Genomic DNA, 21,130 nt, shown 5'->3' with positions numbered 1-21,130 from the left:
GCACTTTCATTTCCATTGTAAGACATAGATTCCCATTGGAAGTGCTTTTAAGCATTGCTGTTGTCAGGTGGCAAACATTTCCATATGTATAGTACTAGTACTTTCGCTCCAGAAGTCTTGAGTTTCACTAAATTTTGGATTTCAAGTTTCAACTGTTAAGGAAGGGGTGTTTTTTTCTTTTCTTTTCTATGCCATACAAATTTCCTTATTTTTTCTTTCATTTTCATGTACTTCTTTTATCGCTAGTTATATGAAGAGGGGTAGAGGGGGGCTAAAAAGAATATTGCAAAATATTGTTAAAAAAGGACTAATTATCAATAATATCCCTCAAAAACTGGTTTTTTATCGAGATTTATGGCATAACTCACTTGGAACAAGGTTCTCTGAAATTTTGTCTCTCACTCTCCATAAATATTAAAAAAGACCCACATATTCAATAGGCTAAAGTATAGACACAGAATGTGAATTATCCAGATGAGAGGATCCTGATTTGTTCTTACCAAGCAGCCCTAAATATCACACAGACTAGTATCTAAGGCTGCTATTGTGAGTTGTGACTGACGATGTGTAAGTCCACCTTACGAAATAAATGCTAATTGGCAAACCATTTTTGAATTCATGGGTTGGCATGCAATGCAAATATACAATGACCTGTGTGGGCCAGTACATTTTAATGATTCTATTACCAGACCACATTTCCTTCTTACTCCTAGAGGACTAATAAGAGATGAAGAATTAGATGCAGCAACCAAATTCAATTTGGCCAAGTTTCATTACCATTCTCAGTACCTTATCAATGTCTCCACTTAAGCTCATTTTCATTCTTCTCCACACAGTTACCATTCTGAGTTCTGTTTCCACTACTGAATTTGTCTACAACACAAACTTCAACTCCACAAACACCATCCTATATGGAAATGCCACCATTGAACACTCCATTCTGACTCTCACTAATGGTAGTTTCTTCTCCATAGGCCGCGCTTTTTATCCTCACAAAATACCTACCAAACCGGCCAACTCCTCCTCCACCCTTCTCCCCTTTGCAACCTCCTTCATTTTCTCGGTCGCCCCCATCAAACACCTTCTTCCCGGTCACGGCTTTGCCTTCCTGTTTACACCGTCAAGAGGTGTAAACGGCACGACCTCAGCGGAGTATCTTGGTCTTTTCAATCATACCAATGAAGGCAATCCAAAGAAACATGTTTTGGGAGTTGAGTTTGATACAATCAGAAATGAGGAAGAGTTCGATGACATAAACGGAAATCATGTTGGCGTTGATATAAACTCGCTTGCATCCTCCGCATCACATGAAGCTGGCTACTGGGGTGGGAAAGATGACAATGAATTTGAGGTGTTGAGGATAACAAATGGAGAAAACTACCAGGTATGGATTGAATTTAACCATTCCCAGCTTAACGTTAGTATGGCTCGCGCAGGACAAAAGAGGCCGCGAGTGCCTCTCATCAGTACGAATGTTAACCTTTCCAAGGTTCTCATAGATGAAACTTATGTTGGGTTCTGCACAGCAACAGGGAAAATAGTAGACAGTGTTAAGATTCTTGCTTGGAGTTTTAGCAATTCAAATTTTTCAATTGGAAATGCTTTGATGACAGAAAATTTGCTTTCATTTGTCCATCATAAAAGTTGGTTTTCCGGAGCACGAGGTTTAGCTGTAGGGATCACCAGTGTTGTCTGTGTGTTGATCACTGGTTGCGCTTGTACGGCATTTTTCATGCTCCGTAGAGGAAACGAGGCGGTGGAAGATATTGAAGACTGGGAACTAGAGTACTGGCCACACAGGATTAGCTTTCATGAGATTGATGCAGCAACAAGAGGGTTCTCTGAAGAGAATGTGATTGCGATAGGAGGAAGTGGGAAGGTATATAAAGGGGTTTTGCAAGGAGCAGAGGTTGCAATCAAGAGAATCCCTCAGGAAAGAGAAGGAGGGATGAGAGAGTTTTTGGCTGAGGTTTCAAGCATAGGCAGAATGAAACACAGAAACTTAGTAGCATTGAGAGGCTGGTGCAAAGAGCAGAAAGGAACTTTGATTCTAGTCTATGACTTCATGAATAATGGAAGCTTAGACAATAGGATCTTTGACTGTGAAGAGGGAAAGATGCTAACTTGGGAAGAGAGGATTGGAGTTTTGAAAAATGTAGCAGCAGGGGTTCTATACCTGCATGAGGGTTGGGAAGTTAAGGTCTTGCATAGGGACATCAAAGCAAGCAATGTTCTACTTGACAAAGACATGAAAGCTAGGTTGGGCGATTTCGGATTGGCGCGTATGCACGGGCACCAGGGACAAGTGGCCAGTACAACAAGAATACTAGGGACAGTGGGATACATTGCTCCTGAAGTGATTCGAACCGGAAGAGCGTCAACCATGTCTGATGTGTTTGGTTTTGGAATACTAGTACTGGAAGTAGTTTGTGGGAGAAGACCAATTGAAGAACATAAACCAGGGCTAATTGAATGGGTTATGTCCCTAATGGTGCTTGGCCAACTGCAGAATGCTGTTGATGAAAGGTTGAATGCTTATGGGGGATACACCATCAGGGAAGCTGAGAGATTGCTACATTTGGGTTTAATGTGTGCAAATTCAGACCCTAGTGTGAGGCCAACCATGATGGAGGTTGTGAAAATGCTGGAGGGTGATGAAGGGAGTGAATATTTGAGTTTGCTTGGGAAAATAAAATCAGCTGCAATGTGGTCTAGAACTGAAGGTGCTTTTGATCAAATTAGGATATTCAGTTTTAATTCTAAGGCGTCCACAAGTTGCTCAGGTCCAGAATCAAATTCAAATACAATCCTAGAAGGCAGGTAAGGTTTTTAGTTGTAGTTTTTAGGTTATCCATCATGTTTTAGTGAATAAAGAATATAAGTGTTGTAAAAACCGGACCGGACAAGTCGGACAAACTGTAAGGTCTGGCTTAATTGAGCTTGTGTGCTGTAAAGTGTAAACTACTAATAAATTAATAAGTCAAGTTTTCTAGAATTTTCAATGCTTGTGCTTGGAAAAAGTCCAGTCGAGTGCTCTTGGTCTTCTAACCTTATTAAATGCAGTCTACAGAATCTAAATCATCTTGTTTAAGAGTTTGGGTGATGGGATTTGTAAAGAATATTGAAAAATCAAAAGGAGGACTAAATTGGAAGCCACGTTTACTCAAAATTAATATTTCTTATTGTTTGAATTAATACATTTAATACTCCACGATCTAATCAGTATGTCCATCCACATAATAAAATATTATAACTATGGCAAGGGGCAGGAATAGTTCATATCTTTGATAGAAACTTATGGTCTAACTCTAACATGTTTAAACTTTAAAGTCTAGCCTAGTTTAATTTTTTGTAAAAATGCTAGTTCAAACTTATGGAGTTCTTCTAAAAGTGAATTTTGTTTTTTCAGAACATGAACATCCCGAAATGTAACCGAAAGTTCAAGTCCTGGAACGATTCTAAGAAGTGTAAATCGAAAGAACTCTCATAAAGTTGTAAGTAATGAATATGTATGAAAAAACTCATTAAAAACATTTTACATCCAAAATGCTCTTAAAATTGGAGGTGGAATATCTTAAGATTAGATACTGTTAGAATAGAATAGAATATTGGCTATAGATGTGGCCAATCAAGTGCTTATAAAGGGTATAACAACCCTCAACTTTTGAGCTAGCTTTTGGGTTGAGTTAGACGCCCCTAATTCTAATAGATACTCATGGTTTTTCATTAAAACTTAATCTTCAATTTTCAATCTAAGGAACATCATGTGACTCCAATGTTCAAGAAAAAAAAATATACTAGTCACGTACCTTATTACTTATGAGTGGCTTGGGTAGTTTGTTTGAAGATATATTTGTGCAACTATGGCTTGGGAGTTTTTGTAAGTCAAAATGAACCTGTTAGATTGCTTACACACGACTAAACATGAAGATGAACTGCAAATAATTAATATAATAGCCTGGAATTTACACAATATATATAATTACAAGAGGAGGGTGCATGAACACATACTTCTTCTCCCTCTCCCTCAACCCCTCTCTAATGTTGAGGGATAAAAATTGTCATAAAGAATGTATCTAGCTTCATAAATAGAAATAAGTATGTAACCGACCACTAATCATCCTAATATTTATGTGGACCAACTTTCTCACCTTTACACTTGTCAATTCGCGCTCGTCTAGAATATTCTTGGATCTTTCGATCGCGCTCTCTGAGCATCTGATCCGTACTGTTTGATGAAAGTAATGGACCAGACATATAGATTTTGTTTCCCCTGGATCCATGCTCGTTCTGAAATAGGGACCAACATTTATTCAGCAAAATCCCGTTATAAGTAGCAAAAACAGATGTATACAAAATGAGTAATACTATCTGTTACAGAGGAAATTCACTACAAAATGCAAGAACAGATATGTGTCTTCATATAAATTACGTGTTCACAGACAGAATACATGGTCAAACTAATAAATTATCGGGAGGATTACCCAAACAGCGTTGTTCGTAATGCTTCTTGCGGTTTCTTTTTCGTAATATAAAGCATTTTCCATATTAAATTACAAGGGGAAAATTAAGGACATGAAAAACATTATTTTGGCATTGTTGATGGCTAGCAAAGTTTTTCACTAACAAATGCTGACAATTTGTAAACCATAAGACACAATAAATTAAGAAGGAAACTGTTGAATATCTATTAAGATTTAGTTTATTATTAGTCTTATCTCATAGAGATATTGTTAAGATTTGTTTATCTATTTTAGATTAGTATCTATTTAAATAGGGATGATATCTATTTAATTAGAGATAGGTTTAGATAGATTTAGTTTCTTTTTGTCTCTTTGTTAGTCTATATATATTGTAGTCTATAGTCAAGTATTAATCAATGAAATACAAGTATTATTTTATCAAATTCAAGTTGGTATCAGAGCGCAAGTTTCGATCCTACCGCTGTGAGGGGGCTCCTCCCCCGTGAGCCCCCTCATGGTGACTTTCCAAATCTCTTTGGATTTATTTTTCATACTTTGCTTATGCGCTTGTTAGTTCTAGCCGTTTTCTTACGGCCTCGTTTCTTTCTGATCATGGTTCCCTTTCTCTTGAAACCCTAGTGATCCTTGTCACGTTCTTGGCAGTCACTATTGGCGTTCAACACTGTCAACGTCTTTCCACCGCCGTTTTCCGAAGTTGCTCAAAACGGATCAGAAACACCTCCATCTTTTCCCTGAAGCGTCGCCGCCTGTATCTTGAGCAAGGTTGGTCCTTGAGTGGGCCAGTCTCATTGATTAGTGAACACTAAGAATCTGTGGTAGGAATATCTATGTCTCTCCCACGGTACCCCCGTTCATACTTATCTGTTGCGGCGCAAGGAATGGAATACGAATTCTTTGTATGGCGTGGTCAATAATTCGAGATTGTACTGATTCAGTAATGTGGTCTTTGTATGGTCAATGGCTGGTATTATTTTAATGGAAGCAAGCTGCAGAGTTTGATTAAGGTCTCCAGTGGTGCAGCACCTTTGAATGCAGCGGATATTTATTACTTTGTCCAAACTTTCCTAATCTTGATTTCATACAAGATACGTGAATAATGAGGAAGCCACAATTTCAACAATAGATAAAGATGGTTATTGGAGATGTTTATTTCAATCAGGATGAGTATATACATACATCTGATCGCTATCTGATCGCTTGCAAGGTATTATCAAATACAAGGGCTTTCAGATTGCTCCTGCTGATTTAGAAGTTGTGTTAATTTTGCATCCTGAAGTAGTTGATGTTGCTGTTACAACTACCATGTATGAAGAAACTAGAGAGATACAAGGTGGCTCTTTGGTCCAGCCAAGTTCTCAATTAGTGAGTTGGGTTACTCTGGTAATATTTCTTCTGTTGAATGGATGTATGCATCTGATGTGCACTGCAACTCTTTCTTAGAGTTCAATATTGAAGCTGCTATTGTTTGAAAGGGAAAAGTCTTTACCTAATCGTTGGGAGTAGGCGGTGAAGGGAAATTTCAAGTCTCTACGATTTCTGATTACCGCATTGCATTGTGTGGCAGTAGCTTCTCTTCTCGAGTTAATTATATTTGTTACAAGCTATGCATATGATATATATGCTCTAGCTTGAGGGGAAGTGTTGTGTGAATTTCTCTCTCCGACAGCAGTGGCTTCTTGAGTTAATAATATTTGTTACAAGCTATGCATATGACATATATGCTCTAGCTTGAGGGGAAGTGTTATTAGAGACTACGGTCAGCCACCACCGTCGGATTTCAAGCCACGCGCCCTCACGTGCCTCCCATCTCTCTGCGTGTGAAGTCCACGCGTCGCTCTCTCCGCTGCTTTGTTATAGCTGGTCCTCTTTGTGTATCAGCTAGGTTTGGTTTTAAGGATCCTCTGTTTTGACGTGTGTTGTGTCGTCACAGTTGTGATCATCCGGTCGTCCTCTCCCTGTTTGGTTTGTGGGTTTGCTGTTTTGACCCTGTTTGAACGTTTCTCGTGCCATCTCTCATTGTTGGCCAAGTTTGGTTTGGTTTGGTTTGGTTTGGTTTGGTTTAGTTTGGTTTGGTTTGGTTTAGAGTTTTAACTCTGTTTTCACGCTCAGGTTCCACATTGGATTTTGAGACTTGAGTTGTTGTTTGCGTCTCATTGTTCGAGATGCTCTTATTATACTGCTCTTAGCTGACTTTATGCAATTTGGTTTTGAAGGTGTCATTATCACCTTCGTTTGTTTCGTCTCGATTGTTTGGTTTTCTAGTTGTTTGGTTTTCTGGTTTAGGGCTTCAGCTGCGAGTTGCGCTGGCCCACTCTCTAGTTGAGAGTTATTGGTTCTGGTTTAGGGCTTCAGCTGCGAGTGGCGCTGGCCCACTCTCTAATGTTTGAGAGTTGTCTGTGTCAAAGTTGACACCATTGTTTGTCTTAGAAGCCATCAATCAATCGACCTCAAGTATGTTTTATTTCTGTGTGGTTGTTGCTTCAGCCTTGTTTTGTTTTCGGGCGTATTGTTGCTGGTTTTTTTCGCCCTTGTTTGCTGGCTCAGCTACCCTACGACACTCCAGAAGAATTGGTTTTTGTCTTGCATCAATTTCAGCCAGATCAAGTATGAGAAGTTGTCTTTTGCCTGCCTATGAATTTAGCAGAAGTTCAAAAGATTATTCAATTTGAAGTATTAGAAGTTGTCTTTTGCTGCCATGGATTTACTAGAAGTTTGAAAAGTTATTCAATTCAGAGTTTCACCAAGACTGTCATTATTAAGGGATATCTATTAAGATAATTTTCTTCTTGGGTTCGATTTGTTACAAGCTTAAAGCTAAGTAAGCTTTAGCTTGAGGGGGAGTGTTGAATATCTATTAAGATTTAGTTTATTATTAGTCTTATCTCATAGAGATATTGTTAAGATTTGTTTATCTATTTTAGATTAGTATCTATTTAAATAGGGATGATATCTATTTAATTAGAGATAGGTTTAGATAGATTTAGTTTCTTTTTGTCTCTTTGTTAGTCTATATATATTGTAGTCTATAGTCAAGTATTAATCAATGAAATACAAGTATTATTTTATCAAATTCAAGTGAAACTATAATAATTGAAAAAACTAACCTGAATCAATGTTTCAATGGAGACCTTTCCATTTTCTCTTTGGCTGAGATCAATTATCTGAGATTGGCTTTTTTTATCAAACCTTCTTCTTGATTCTGATCCATTAGTTGACTCCAAAGGTTTTTGTGCTTGAATTATTTGCCGGGGCCGTAAGGGAACTGGGTTTTCTTTTTGATCTCCATACATCGAAGTCCTACGTGGCACTAATCCAGATACTGTTGAACTTTTTGATAAGTTGAGTTTGTTTGAAACACGAGGCCGCTGCTCACCAGCTTCTTTTCTAACATTGTCCCAACCTGAACCTGGAACCAATGAACCTGAGTGTGAAGGCCTCTGACTAAGAGGCCCAGAGAAATAATTTGCCATTTCTTTAACATCTTCTGACTGCTTGTTTGGATAAACCAGGAATCCAGACATGGGTTCTCTCTGAGGGTTGAAGAATTCATTCTGGCTCTTTGAGTTCATAAGCCATTGCCTTTGCTGCACCATAATATAATGTCATAATGAGTTGAAAAAGAAACGGAATGCACGGCAGTAGAAAAGAGAAAAGGGGAAAATTAGGGGCACTTTTCTTTTCGCCTATTCAGTTGACTGAATCAGAAAGGAATTTCAGCAAGTTATTCCGATTTTTAAGAGTAGGCATTGATCATTTTATTGGTTTGTACTTAGCAAAGTGTGCTGTTAACCTGAAAATTGATATCATAATTTTTCCTTGCAATTGTCATCCTATGAAGGACAGTCTTCAGAAAGCCATGGCACATACATCAACCACAGACAATTTATTTGTTTTATGATTCTCTTCTGCACCTCATTATTAAATAAGAAAAGGGGCCATTTGACTAAAATTAGTTGAACATAGCCTCGAGTGGTTTACACGTTCTAAAATACAACATCCAACATTTAATCTCACGCCACATTACAGGTTCTATAGTTGTTTGGTAAAATTTTCCTTTTTTGAGTGGTATTTTTCTTTGACAGATCACAACTAATAGTTTCCTCCATTTCATTGACCCTGTTTAATCCTATAGATAAGGTGTTATAGAATCATCAGAAGATAATATGCAGGGGAAACATCTAGTAGTTGAATCAAAAGCAAGTTCAAAATACAAAACTCATCCATCTTTCTCCTCTTGATTTCCCCTGATGTCATGGTCACCACATGTATGCTATTTGATATAACACAACACCCAAAGGTATCCAGCAGAGGAAGGCCATATAATTTTATTTCATCTACGATAAATTTGCGAAAATGTGATTCTAATCTTGCTTGGATTACCTGCATTAATATGTGGGAATCAACATTGTCACTGGACAAGACAAACTTCCGAGGTTCTTTCTCTTGTCTAACTCCTGGTCCAACTTTTTGCTCCTTTCCCCCAAGAGCTCCTTGCCTGAGTGATAAACAAAAATATAAACTTGTTAACAATGTTCAGATAGCAAGTAAGGCTCCCATATGCCACAAACAGATGAACCAGTGTAGAAAACCAACATCGCCACGAAACATACACTTGCAGTTGAATTCCCACAAAGCTAAAGAAGACAAACATATGCATATTTCTTATGTCACGTGCAATGTATACGAGTGACCAGTGATGCTGCTTTTGTTCGTGTCAAAGATCTCAACATTCAAACTAACAACCAATAAGATATCAACTTGAGCATCCCAGAGAAGTTAAAATTGAATCATATAACTTCTTTTTTAATGATATTTTGCATTAAAAATTAGAAGCCAGTATCTTAATTAGTCACGAAAGGTAATACATCTTAAATCATTTTTCCTTCAACCTTTTATTTTTGAAAAAAAAAAAGTATCCTACAAAAGGTACCTTCTGGTTGCTTCTTCCCGCAATTTAGTGTCGATCTCTTTGCTGGGAGGATATTTTGGTAAAGTTGATGGATCACAAGCGAGGGGTTCCGATGAAAAGAACTGTCAATAAAGGGGGAAATATCAAAATGCCACTCAGAATGTTAGAAAGGAAACTGGTTCCTTTAATATATTAAATAACAGCATTGCAGGAGAAATTTGATTATTGTTTTCTACATAATTAGGTGTTTGAAAGCAGGAAGCAGCAAAAAGTGCTTCATGATCACAGGCACACATATTAGGCCGAGACAATTGAAATCAACCAGATCACACAAGTACAAAGTACAAACTTATTAGACACATAAAATAAATTACCTCATTCTTCAGAGCTGTAGCTGCTGTCCCTCGAAGAGTAGGATCAACAGAAAGTAGGATCTCTATCAGCCTCAGGGCAGAAGATGGATATTTTTTAAAAGTTTCTGCAACACAACGCCTATAAAGGAGTGGAGGCCTGAATACTGTTGAATGGGACGACCGAAGTTTACGCCAATAGTCATCAGATGGTGAGCCACAAAGCTTAAAAATCCTATGCAATTGCTCAACCTACAAAGATAAAAAATTACAGGCATCTATCTCTGTTAATATACATCAATTTGATAAACAGACAGTGAAGACATGTAGGGTGGTTATTTGATGAAAATCAGACTCTGAAACATCACACCTCTGTTTTTCCAGGCAATATGGGCCTGCCACAGTATAGTTCCCCAAGTATGCAACCAGTGCTCCACAAGTCCACTGCAACTCCATAATTAGAAGCTCCGAGTAAAAGTTCTGGTGGTCTATACCATAGAGTTACTACACGGCTGGTCAATGGAACACTATGATCAGGATCAAAAAAATTTGCCAAGCCAAAATCTGCAATCTTTAAGATGCCATTATTGTCAATGAGAAGATTTGAGCCCTTTATGTCCCGATGGAGGACACCACGACTATGACAATGATCCAATCCACTAAGAAGCTGCTGCATGTAGCATTTAATCTGGCATATAAGAAACATCATTAGAATTTTATAAGTCTAAGCTGTGTTGCACGGGTACGGGTACGGTACCCGGTACGGGTACGGTATTGGGTACGCGGTACGCGATTTTTGAAAAAATAGGGGTACGGGTACGTTAGATATATATATATTTTTTTATACATAATATTTATATTTAAATAACAAAGAACAAGGGAATCCAATTTATCCAATCAAGCTTTAAAAACTTGCACAAAATTCAACTCCCACAACAGAACAAGGAAGCCATGGATACTTCCTCTTGCTCTCGCTGCTTCTGTTGGAGCACTTGCTCTTCAACCCCATTTCCACCCTTCCCTTTGTGACGCCCCTGATGCCAATAACAGGTGACTTTTCAATTTTCATCCTTACACCACCCCATCAGTCACAGAAAAATGCTTGTATGCAAGACCCACCAAAAAATTGACAAGCTTCAACCACTATGCAAGCATTACACATAATCAAAATTGACCAGGGCATCAACCATTCAACCAAATTCAACAAAGCAGAGGAAGAACAAATGAAAGGAAAAAAGCAACACGCTGGAGAGGAGAAAAAGCAACACCCTGGAAAAAAGCACCTGCGGTGGTGGCCGGCGGTGGAGAGGCCGGCGCACGCTGGAGAGGACGGTGGTGGCCGGCGGCGCTGGTTTCCTATCTCTTCTTCGTGAACCCTTGAGAATGAGAAGCCGTCTGTTTCCTTTCTCCCCTGTTTTCACGCGATTTGTTCTGTGTTTTTTTTTTTAATGGCCAAAACGACGTCGTTTTGAGCCAAAACCCCCCCCTTTTTTTTTTTGCAACGGGTACGTACTGGGTACGTACCGTACGCGTACCCGTCGCGTATTCGTACCCGGTACGGGTACGCGGCCCAAAAGGGCGTACCCATGCATCAGAGAGTCTAAGCATAGTGGTGAGATAGCAAACATAGGAATGCAGAAGTGTCAATGACCAACCATTCCAAAAGTTTAAGCTATTAGGAAAAGGCTCATAAATGCTTTTATTACATATCTAACATGCTTGAAGCATGGACAATGCACTAGCTCGATTTCACCATGAGCAGAAATTCAACTTTATATTTAGAAGAATCAGGGCAGTAAGGATCAAATTCCTCCATTTAGTTTAAGAAGCTATGATACCATGTTAATGACCAATTATCCCCAAAGACTAAACTATTGTGTGAATGGTCATTAAAGGTTTTACTACATCTTTGGCAAGAAGAATATCAACATAAAATGGATAACGATTAGGATAATAAAGATATTATCAGTACCTGTGGTTCAGAAAACTTAATGCCAGGATCTGATGCAAGTCCTGTAAGATCATGTTCCATATATTCAAAAACAAGGTACAAGCTACGAGATGTCCGCGATGTTATCAAGCCCTCCAACTTTATTACATTGGGATGGTCAAGCCTACGCAGAATAAGAATCTCCCTTGCCATAAATTTGACACTCTCAGAATCAAGATTATCAAAGATTACTTTCTTCAAGGCAACAATCTTTTGGTGAGTCACATCACGTGCCTTATATACAGTGCTATAAGTTCCTTGGCCAATCTGCATGGTAGAATGGCATCACATGATTCATTTAGAGAGTGAGAACATTAAGAGGATAATAGACTCTTTTCTTCATCAAAATAAGAAGTTTATGCTCGCCAAAGACAAAATTAATCATCCTTAGGTATACTCTCTCTCTCTCTCTCTCTTTGTCTACAAACAACAGAACGAACATTAATCCTGTGTCAAATTTATATTGTACACAGAAGCCAGCCACACAGTTTCTAACTTCCTATATTCTTTGATCCAACCTTATTGAGTTCTTTCCTTTCATTATTGGAAATGGAGGTAAAAAAAAGTGGATAAAAGGAACATTTACACCCATCTATGCTCCAATTGTGAAATAACCACATGATTCTACTCAAACATTCTCATCTTAGTAAAAGTTATAGCTACCAATTTTTTTCCATTCCCTCCAATCCACTCCCAAAAGATGACTTTCTCAGGTAAGGTAACGTGTGCAGACTTTTGACAAGTGCATTCACAAGACAATAGTAATAATTACTTAATTACACCACAGTTGAACTATAATGCAATCATAGAGTGAGCAGAGAAGGTAATAACTTACTTTATTGAACTTCTCAAAAGTATTAGCACACCGTGGTATCCACCCCTGGATAGCTTCACCAGCAACAGAAGAGAGCCAAGTTGGCCATCCTGCAGCAACTTGCTCCCCTTCTGAAGCCTTTGGAATCCTTCCAAGACCCGGATAACCAATCACAGTCAATTCAGGTTTCTCCATCTTCCTCTTCTCACTCCGATCATCATACGACCGCACTGAACCATCGACATTCTTTTCAATCAATGAAACTTTCATATCAACACCACCAAATTTCTTATCTTTTCCCAAATCTCCCTCAACCCTTTTCTTGGTACTCGACCGCGACACCTTCATATCATATGTCCTTCTGCTAGAAGATGTCAAGTTTAACTCCTTTGCCAACCCTTCCCGGCTGTCTTTCACAGCTGAACTCTTGGAAACTATGCAACCCATTTTCACTACCAAGAAGCTATTATTCAACTACACAATATTGTTATCCTCCAATAACCACAATCACTACCACCCTCAAGCTAAAATATCAAAATTCAATAACAATGTCAACTACACCTTCATAGAAGTTCATGCTAGTCACCAAAAAAAAGGAGTGACTTTCTCCACACATACTCTTGGAATAATCAAAAAAATTTCAAAAAATCACGCGTACTATATCTCTTTGAAAATTTCAAACTGACCCAGTTCCAAAGTCAGCAACTTTAATCAAACAGACAATTCAGAACCCTCAATCACTATACTAACAATCATCAACTATAAAAAAGGAAGCATTTTTCCAACAAAATTGGAGTATATTGATGATCATATAAACACTGGAAGACTGTAAATCAGAGAATAAATTGAAAAAAGAGTAATGGGGAAGAAAAAGTATAGTTTTTTTGTAGAACTGTGAAATGGGGTTGAAGATAAGAAGAGTGTGGATTGGATCATAAACTTAATGAGAAAGAAAAGAGGGTTCCTTTGGATTTGGGTATGGCTGAAAGTTCAACGCGTATTCATGAATTAAAAAAAGATGATAAATTGATTGATTATCATCCTCACACGACGACGGCTGTTGCCGGCAAAGCTCAGTCAATATACCGACCTCTCTTTCTCTCTCCGCCTCGCCATGCCCCGTGCCAGTGGCAACAGTGACTGTGGAAATGAAGATTTTCTTCTGTCGGAATCAGTTTAAGATTTTTTTTCTTTACAATATTAAAATAAAAATTTTAATTGTTAATGGTTAAATTAATTCATGATTTTGTACGTGAGTTTGATTTTAGTTTACCGGCGGAAAAATGGTGTTTAATGACGGTAAAAACTATCTATAAGCGTTATTTTAACCGTCATTAAACATCATTTTTGCCGAGAGATTGAAATCAAATTTGCTTATAAAATCAGTTATTAATCCAATTTTTAATATATACAATTTTCACTCACTTTAACTTTCTATTTCTCTCCTCTTTTTTTCTATGGATCACTATTAGTTTTTTCTTTTTTTTCTCTTTGCAGATGTGATAATGGAGTGTGAAAAAATACTTATTTTTAGACTTAAATATATTTTTGGATTAAATGTGTTTTTAGGTGATGTATATTATGGACAAAATGAATTTGGTCCTAAAAGAATCATAATTTTGATCCCTCTAATACAAATGATATGAGCATTTTGTCCATGTCATTGTGATATCCGTATTAAGTGAGGATGTGGTGGCTGATGAAAATCCAAGTCAATAATGCCATATACTTGAAACTTGGCTGCCTAGCCGCTTATGTGACACTTTATGTGGCAGTTGACATGGCAGTGAGGGTCCCACCAATACTTAAACTTACAAAAAAGAATTAGTACTGTAGTTGTTAATTTGTAGTGGTAAAGCGAGGTAGAGTAGTTGGTGAATCCATTATAGTTGCGGAATAAGATTGCTCATTTCAAATCTGGCTTATTAAAAAAAATCATTTGAAGTTTAGTATGCTCGGCTTATTTATGTTTGGAGATTTGAACCCCTACTAAGTTAAAGAAAACATATCATACACAGAGAAAGATGATAGGGTCGAGTAATGCTAATGGTCTAAAGGTGCACCATGAGTGATGAGTTTGAAATATATATTAAATTAGAGAGATAGTTCCAATCAAAATAAGAAACAAATTATTGGAGTAAAATTAAAGTCACATTATCAATTATATTATGAGTCGTTTGGTGGTCAGGATAGGATAGAATATGATAAGATACTAGAGCTTTTACCCGTGCGTTGCACGGCGAAAAAGATTATAAACTTTGTACATGAACAAATTAAAAAGACAACAATCCATTGAAATCCAAATATGAATACGAATTTCATTAAACTTACGAATAATTTGAACTCAAATTGAATATCTTTTGATTAGAATCTCTTCTAAATTCAATAAAGGCACAAAAAATACATAGATATCACTATTAGTTAATTCATCTTGGACTGCCATCTCTTCCTTTCTATAATTGAACTTGAAGGGACCTGCAAAAGTAGGAGAATGAGTTATTAATGATTTTCTATTTTTCTTATTCAACGTCTTTTAAAGAATTTATTTATAACCTTCAAGCATAATGAAAACATTTGAAAATAATTCATAATGTTCAAGGGTAAATAGTTTATAACTAACCAATCATATGTTTTGGAATACTTCTTCATAGACCACATTTCGAGTGCTATTTGAAACTACTCCTTTGTCATCAACAATGAGAATCTTCAACCCTTTTCTGGATTTAACTCTTGATATTGCTACATATAATTGACCATGCGTGAACACCGGCCGTGGAAGATATAATCCAACATGCAACAAAGATTGTCCTTGACTCTTATTGATAGTCATGGCAAAACAAACAGTTATTGGGAATTGCCGTCGTTGGAATTTAAAAGGGAGGCCAGTGTCGGAAGGAGTCAAGCTCATTCTAGGAATATAAACAGGTTTTCCTGATTTTAGTCCTGATAGTGCGGTAACTACAATAATATAAGGTTTTCCTGATTTTACCCGTGCCCTGCACGGCAAAAAACGATTATGAATTTCTTACATTGATGTTGAGAATGAAAATGAAATCTTAAGACTTGAAATTGAACAGATTTGTTGTGATGAACATAAAATACAATTGAACCAAAATTGAAAACATATCCACAACAATAAAATCTCAATTGAATCCAACAAAAGCACAATATTACAACAATACAATTCAGCAACAATAAGAGCTTCCTTATGCATTAGAGTTGTTGCTTGTTCTCCCACGTTGAGTTCAAATCTGTTGTATATGCAACAATTTGGAAAATGATTAAAATAAGACAGAAAAAAATACAGCATGTTAATTACAATGCGCATGATACAAAGAATTATAAAATATAACATAACAATTCTAACCATTTATATGTTCTGGACTACTTCGTACACGACATTCCGAGGGCAATTAGATACTACCCATTTGTCATCCACAATAAGTATCTTCAACCCTTTTCTAGATTTAACTCTCGATAAGGCTACATATAGCTGGTCGTACGTGAACATATTTTTCATTCAAAATGTTCCTCCTCATGGGAGCTATTAACCTTATAATTTAAATATAAATAATAAATATTAATATATGCATTAATTTATTCTAATCTCAGTTTAAAAAAAATGTCTTCTAATTCGCGCTGCACGGCGAAGTTTGATATTATAATTTAGACATAATCAATATTTTGATTATGAAAAAGTTGAGATATTAAAAATAAAAACAATCATAAGAATGATGATATTTTATAAATATAAATTGTGAAACTCAATTACAGTGTTTTGTATAAATACACTCATTTAACAAATATAAAGATTTAAAAATAAATAAATGAATCAATTGGTAAAAATCTTCATTTACGCACATGAGAGGTATAAAAAAAATTTACTTACAAAGATGAAAATCACCATTGTTTCTTGGCGAAGTTTACTACTGTGTTGATTATATCAGTAAATTCATTACTTATAAATAAAACAAAAAAATTGAACAAAATTTCAATCATAATAACGATGAAGTCCTTAAAAAACTTAGATTTACACAATTAAAGAAAAATACTTCTACTCATCATTGCACGGTGAGTTCTCCTATTGTATTTAAGACATCAATCATATACCTTAGTTCCATTGCCGTTTTGATGTCTCATTTTACCCATGCAGTGTAAGAAGATTTATTCTTAAAATTGATAAAGAAAACAATCTACTTAAAAAGTTAATAAATACTTTTTTTCCTTAGTTATTCTATTCGGATTGCAGATATTTCAAAAATATAAGTTGAGACACTCAAGTATAGAATTGTGTACTTTGTTATTCTCTATAAGTTGATTCTATTCGCTAATTTCATTAAAAGAGATTCATGTATAGACAACACTGATTACATTGGTATTTTTTTACACATCGGAAAATGATTACATTGGTTCTTATAACAATGGGTGATCTACCTCCTACCATCTAATAACTACTCTAAACCAAATATTAATTTCAAATACTTCAAGTCTTTCCAACATTTGTCATGAAAGACCATAGTCTTGAAGTCATTCTCTGGTTCATCAAGCCACATAACTGCTTATATGTTTAAGCATTCATCATTGCAGCAAACCTAAAAAAACAATGAAAAGCAGCATGGACATAAATTAGGAAAAATCCATCTTTGCAAGCCATATTAAACCTCAAAATAGGGGAAGTGAAAAACACTCTATATACAAAGCATAAAGGAATTAAACAAAAGGTATGGGGAAGTGAAAAAAGTGTAGTTAATGGGAAGGGGAAAACGTTTAAGAATAAATGTGGTTCGGAAAACTGTAGAGTTAATGGGGAAACGAACATGCTTTTAATCACAACCGTTGGTGAACACACAATCAATGCTATATAAAACAAACAATTTATAAGCAAAACAAAAAAAATCTGGGTAAATAAAACAGGTTTGATAATGTTAAGTTAATAAAATAGGAATACATAGCATAATAAAGAAAGAAAAATTAAAGGAAGAGATAGAAACAAAGTTAAAACCATTTACTGTTAATGCATACATTCAACAACAGAGAAAAGGAAGAGATAGAAACATTCAAGATGTAACCTTCAACTGGCCCCTTATAGCTCTACACAAACATTCAACAAAAAAGAAGTAAAAGAAATTAGAATTAACTCAACTGTGCACATCAGAATTTTAATTGGAACATTCTCATTTACCATAACTTCTTGAACTGCATAACATAATGCAAAAGGTTTTCAAGTAAGAAAAATACAGAAAGAAAATAATTCAACAGGGAAAAAAGATCAAATAGAATCAAATACACAGTACAAAAAATAAACCACAGTGGACCTCTTTTTATATGTTGATAAACCAATTTCTCAGTTGATAGTACTGTGAGATCCAAGTTGCTATGATTTGGTCCTCTTTTTTCCTTACATCTTTGAGACACTTTGAATCTTCCTTAGTTGAGTTCCTTAGATTTGTGTGATGAACCCTTGCACTACAGAAAACACCCAAATAAATATAAATAGAGAGAAACAGGACAAAAAGAAAACAGGTTATATTTTAACAATTTGTCCACTAACCTTCTTTTGCAAAAATTTTGATATATTCTTCAACACCCTGTAGGAAATATTCAATGAAATGATATTATGAGACCCTCAAATGATGAGACTCTCTGCTATAAACTTGGCCCTTGCTTCTCTCATTCTCAATAAAAAAAAACCACTTATGCTACTATTGTGTTATTCTCTTGAACACACTTTGTATGCATAACATTTTCTTCAGCAACTAAGAGTCTGGTTATGTGACAGCCTTGTAAGGTTTAACTTTGACATATACCTATAGAATTGCACAAAGTAATTAACATTCAAAAGAAATCACATGATTTATAGCAGAAACAGAAACTTGCAAGGTAAGGATTATATGTGAGGGTGGGGGAGTAAATGAACATGCATATTGTTCCATTGCTACTGAAACTTCAATGTTCCATTAAGTAGAATCTACTGGAGACCATCATCATAAAATCACTTCTTTTAATCATAAACAATGAGAATCTCACTCAATACCGGAGACCACTGTAGTGTGAACAAAGATGAAACAAAGCCAGCAAATTTATTCAAGAATAGTATTGAGGAGACACTTACGTACAAAGATCGTTAGCCTGTGACAGGGACCCTCTTCTTTTCCTCTCAATTTCTTTACTTGTCTTACCTATTCAATCAACTTCTTCCCCATGCCTTTTTTCTGTAAAAAAAAACATATATGGAGTAACATGAAGGAAGCAGATAAAGGAAGAAGAAACATTTACTGCAAAGCTAAAGGAAAAAGTTATCTGATTTAGGAAACAGAGATTCTTTTGAATGTCCTTTTGCACCAGTCCACTATCACCAATTCATCCAACAAAATTGCTATAAAAAATATATGGTCAAGTGAAAGCAAAGTTGAGACAAAATGGAACATTACACAACAAAAGAACATAAAAGAATCACAAAAGGTGAAAAATTAAAACAGGTTGGTGAAGCAACAGCCTAAAAAAAGTACAAAAAAAATCATTAATCCAACTTAGATTACAAAACACTAAATCATGCTTTTGATTCAACTTGGCAGGGTTGGTGAAGCAACAGCAAGATGCTGCGCGAGGACATGATCCTCTTTATATACTTGAATCCAGCTCAAACCCTGAAACATGTAGCAACAGCCCATATAAAAGCACTGGAATAAATTAATTCTCTATAACCCAATGCTCAACAAAAGATAGGAAAAACAAAACGTGCCAGAGGACAAAATCATGGAATACACATACCTCATTGTCCATACATAGCTAATATCACCACACAAAACAACTGCAAAAAAACCAATAAGTCCAAAGCTCTCAGTAGACATCAATCATCTCTGTTCTGTTGATATAGAAAAAACTAAAAATTACATATCGGTTTTTTTAATCTGTCAACAATTCAATTAATTTTTGAAGATCCAATGAAAATTAGGAAAGAAACCTAAAAAATTAGGAAATTGAAAACTCTAAATCATAATGAAAATAGGGAGGAGAATTAAACGTCAAAACCGGCAGGTTCTGTTGGAGGAGGAGGGGTTCTGAAATCTGAATCCGCAGAGAACTCTGAAATCTCCCCAGCCAAGAGAAAGGCCATGAAAACTGGAAGAGAAAGAAGCAACAGTAGAAAAGTTAGCTATTAGTGACTATGATCTGCGGTTGGCTCAAGAAGACATCTCAATCGCACTGAAGAACCCTAATACGAAATCGAAAAACGCCCAAACAAAAAATCGCAATAAATAAAAAGGGGAAATCGGAAATGAACAGAAATAGTGAGGGAAGATTAACGTAGTTACCTGGCCGGAATCGGAGAAGAGATCTGAAGGAACGAAACAGAGACGGAACGAAGGAGAGTGAGGGAGTCAGCGCCAGAGAGAGCGAGAGGGAGAAATAAAGAGAGAGAGAGAGAGAGCAGTGGTGAGAATGATGACTGTGGAGATGAATAAAAATGACTGGGGAGAAGAAGCCATGTGAATGAAAGATAGGTTATGGGAAGTAAAACTGTGATGAGGATAATGATGAGGAGCGTTTCATGGGTTAAGCGTCGAATGGAGGGGTAGAGGATGAAGAATCCAGATATGGAGGGAGATGAGGAAGATTTATGATATGAGTGGAAGAGATAATTGGGGAAACATCTAGAGAAGAAATTTGATTGGTGGAGTGAAAGGTGGAAGGTGGAAGGTTAATTAGTAACAGAATTAATAAATGCTCAAAATTTAAATCCAAAATGGCACTAAAGGAAGACAGAAGACGGATTGGGGTGCTAGTGGGAATGAACATTGTTTATTGGACAATGAGGATAGACCAAATTGAAAAAAAAGGATACAAAGAGTCTGGGAAAAATTTGATGAGGTTGGGGGATGAGAAAGAGAAAAAGCATTAATGAGATAGTGGGAGAGAGAGGATAGGAAGGATGAAGGGAATAAACTCTAATAAAATAATGAGTGGGGGAATAAAATATTGAAGTTTATTCAAGGTGGGTGAATAAAATATTGCCAAATATTTGAGGAGCTGACACATCAGCTAAAAACCTCTTGGAGTGATTCTGTTTTAATATATGTATTGATGATATGTGAACATGATAGTAACATGATAGGATAAGAGCAGGATACACTCTTATCATATCATGTGTTTGAGGCGCACATGATAAGAACAGGATATGATAAGGAAAAATGTATCAGATTTATATTTGAATAAAAAATACATTTAAAAATTTATAATTCTATTAAATTTAATTTCTTTACCTTTTCTTGAATTAACCAATTGGTTTTCACTTAGTTGTGACATGTGATAACAATAAAAGTTAACTAAATTAAGAATATTATTATTTCAAAAGTACTTTATATTTAAATTATAAATTATTAATTAAGTAGATAAGTAGTTTTAAATAATAGGAGATGAAAATAGAAAATTAATTTATTACTATTAAAAAATCAATATTTGTAATTAATGGTTTTCACTTAGTTGTGATACGTGATAAAGAATATAAATTAACTAAATTAAAAATATTATTATACTTTATATTTAAATTATTATATAAGTAGATAAATAATTTTTAAATAA

The 21,130-nt window shown here is 35.9% G+C and overlaps 2 protein-coding genes and 1 long non-coding RNA gene across 14 annotated transcripts; 1 reads left to right on the top strand and 2 right to left on the bottom strand.

Moving 5' to 3' along the window:
* Positions 1-381: 381 nt before the first annotated feature.
* LOC130746803 (probable L-type lectin-domain containing receptor kinase VII.2) lies at positions 382-3,317 on the top strand. The gene has a single exon (XM_057599532.1). It carries the CDS (start codon positions 740-742, stop codon positions 2,822-2,824), a length of 2,085 nt encoding a protein of 694 aa, XP_057455515.1. The 5' UTR covers positions 382-739; the 3' UTR covers positions 2,825-3,317.
* A 608-nt stretch (positions 3,318-3,925) lies between these two features.
* Positions 3,926-13,703, bottom strand: LOC130746802 (probable serine/threonine-protein kinase At1g54610). Its single transcript, XM_057599531.1, has 8 exons — positions 12,569-13,703; positions 11,716-12,000; positions 10,114-10,431; positions 9,768-9,995; positions 9,415-9,515; positions 8,865-8,979; positions 7,589-8,068; positions 3,926-4,290 (listed from the first exon to the last, which is right to left on the bottom strand). The coding sequence occupies exons 1-8, from the start codon at positions 12,992-12,994 to the stop codon at positions 4,123-4,125; spliced, it is 2,121 nt and encodes a 706-aa protein (XP_057455514.1). The 5' UTR covers positions 12,995-13,703; the 3' UTR covers positions 3,926-4,122.
* Positions 13,704-16,878: 3,175 nt separating this feature from the next.
* Positions 16,879-20,418, bottom strand: LOC130746801 (uncharacterized). 12 transcript variants are annotated; one of them, XR_009022226.1, is made up of 7 exons: positions 19,864-20,417; positions 19,319-19,669; positions 18,660-19,194; positions 18,099-18,354; positions 17,863-18,013; positions 17,570-17,638; positions 16,879-17,139 (listed from the first exon to the last, which is right to left on the bottom strand). It is a non-coding gene; the product is annotated as an uncharacterized LOC130746801 (long non-coding RNA). The 12 variants fall into 12 exon arrangements; XR_009022221.1 differs by having other exon boundaries at positions 17,570-18,013; positions 19,864-20,418; XR_009022222.1 differs by lacking the exon at positions 17,570-17,638 and having other exon boundaries at positions 17,691-18,013.
* Between the last annotated feature and the right edge of the window lie 712 nt (positions 20,419-21,130).

The sequence above is a fragment of the Lotus japonicus genome, chromosome 3 (assembly GCF_012489685.1).
Source record: "Lotus japonicus ecotype B-129 chromosome 3, LjGifu_v1.2".
Classification (NCBI taxonomy): Eukaryota; Viridiplantae; Streptophyta; class Magnoliopsida; order Fabales; family Fabaceae; genus Lotus; species Lotus japonicus.
Note: the sequence above shows the minus strand (reverse complement) of the source record. Positions and strands in the feature narration are given on the sequence as shown.

What these genes read in the sequence shown, in the direction of transcription:
- LOC130746803 (XM_057599532.1), top strand. Translation starts at nt 740, where the DNA reads ATGCAGCAACCAAATTCAATTTGGCCAAGTTTCATTACCATTCTCAGT.
- LOC130746802 (XM_057599531.1), bottom strand. Translation starts at nt 12,994, where the DNA reads ATGGGTTGCATAGTTTCCAAGAGTTCAGCTGTGAAAGACAGCCGGGAA. An exon ending in CTACAGCTCTGAAGAATGAG is followed by an intron (nt 9,516 to 9,767) that starts GTAATTTATTTT and finishes CTTTATTGACAG; the next exon opens with TTCTTTTCATCGGAACCCCT. An exon ending in ATTCCCACATATTAATGCAG is followed by an intron (nt 8,069 to 8,864) that starts GTAATCCAAGCA and finishes ATTATGGTGCAG; the next exon opens with CAAAGGCAATGGCTTATGAA.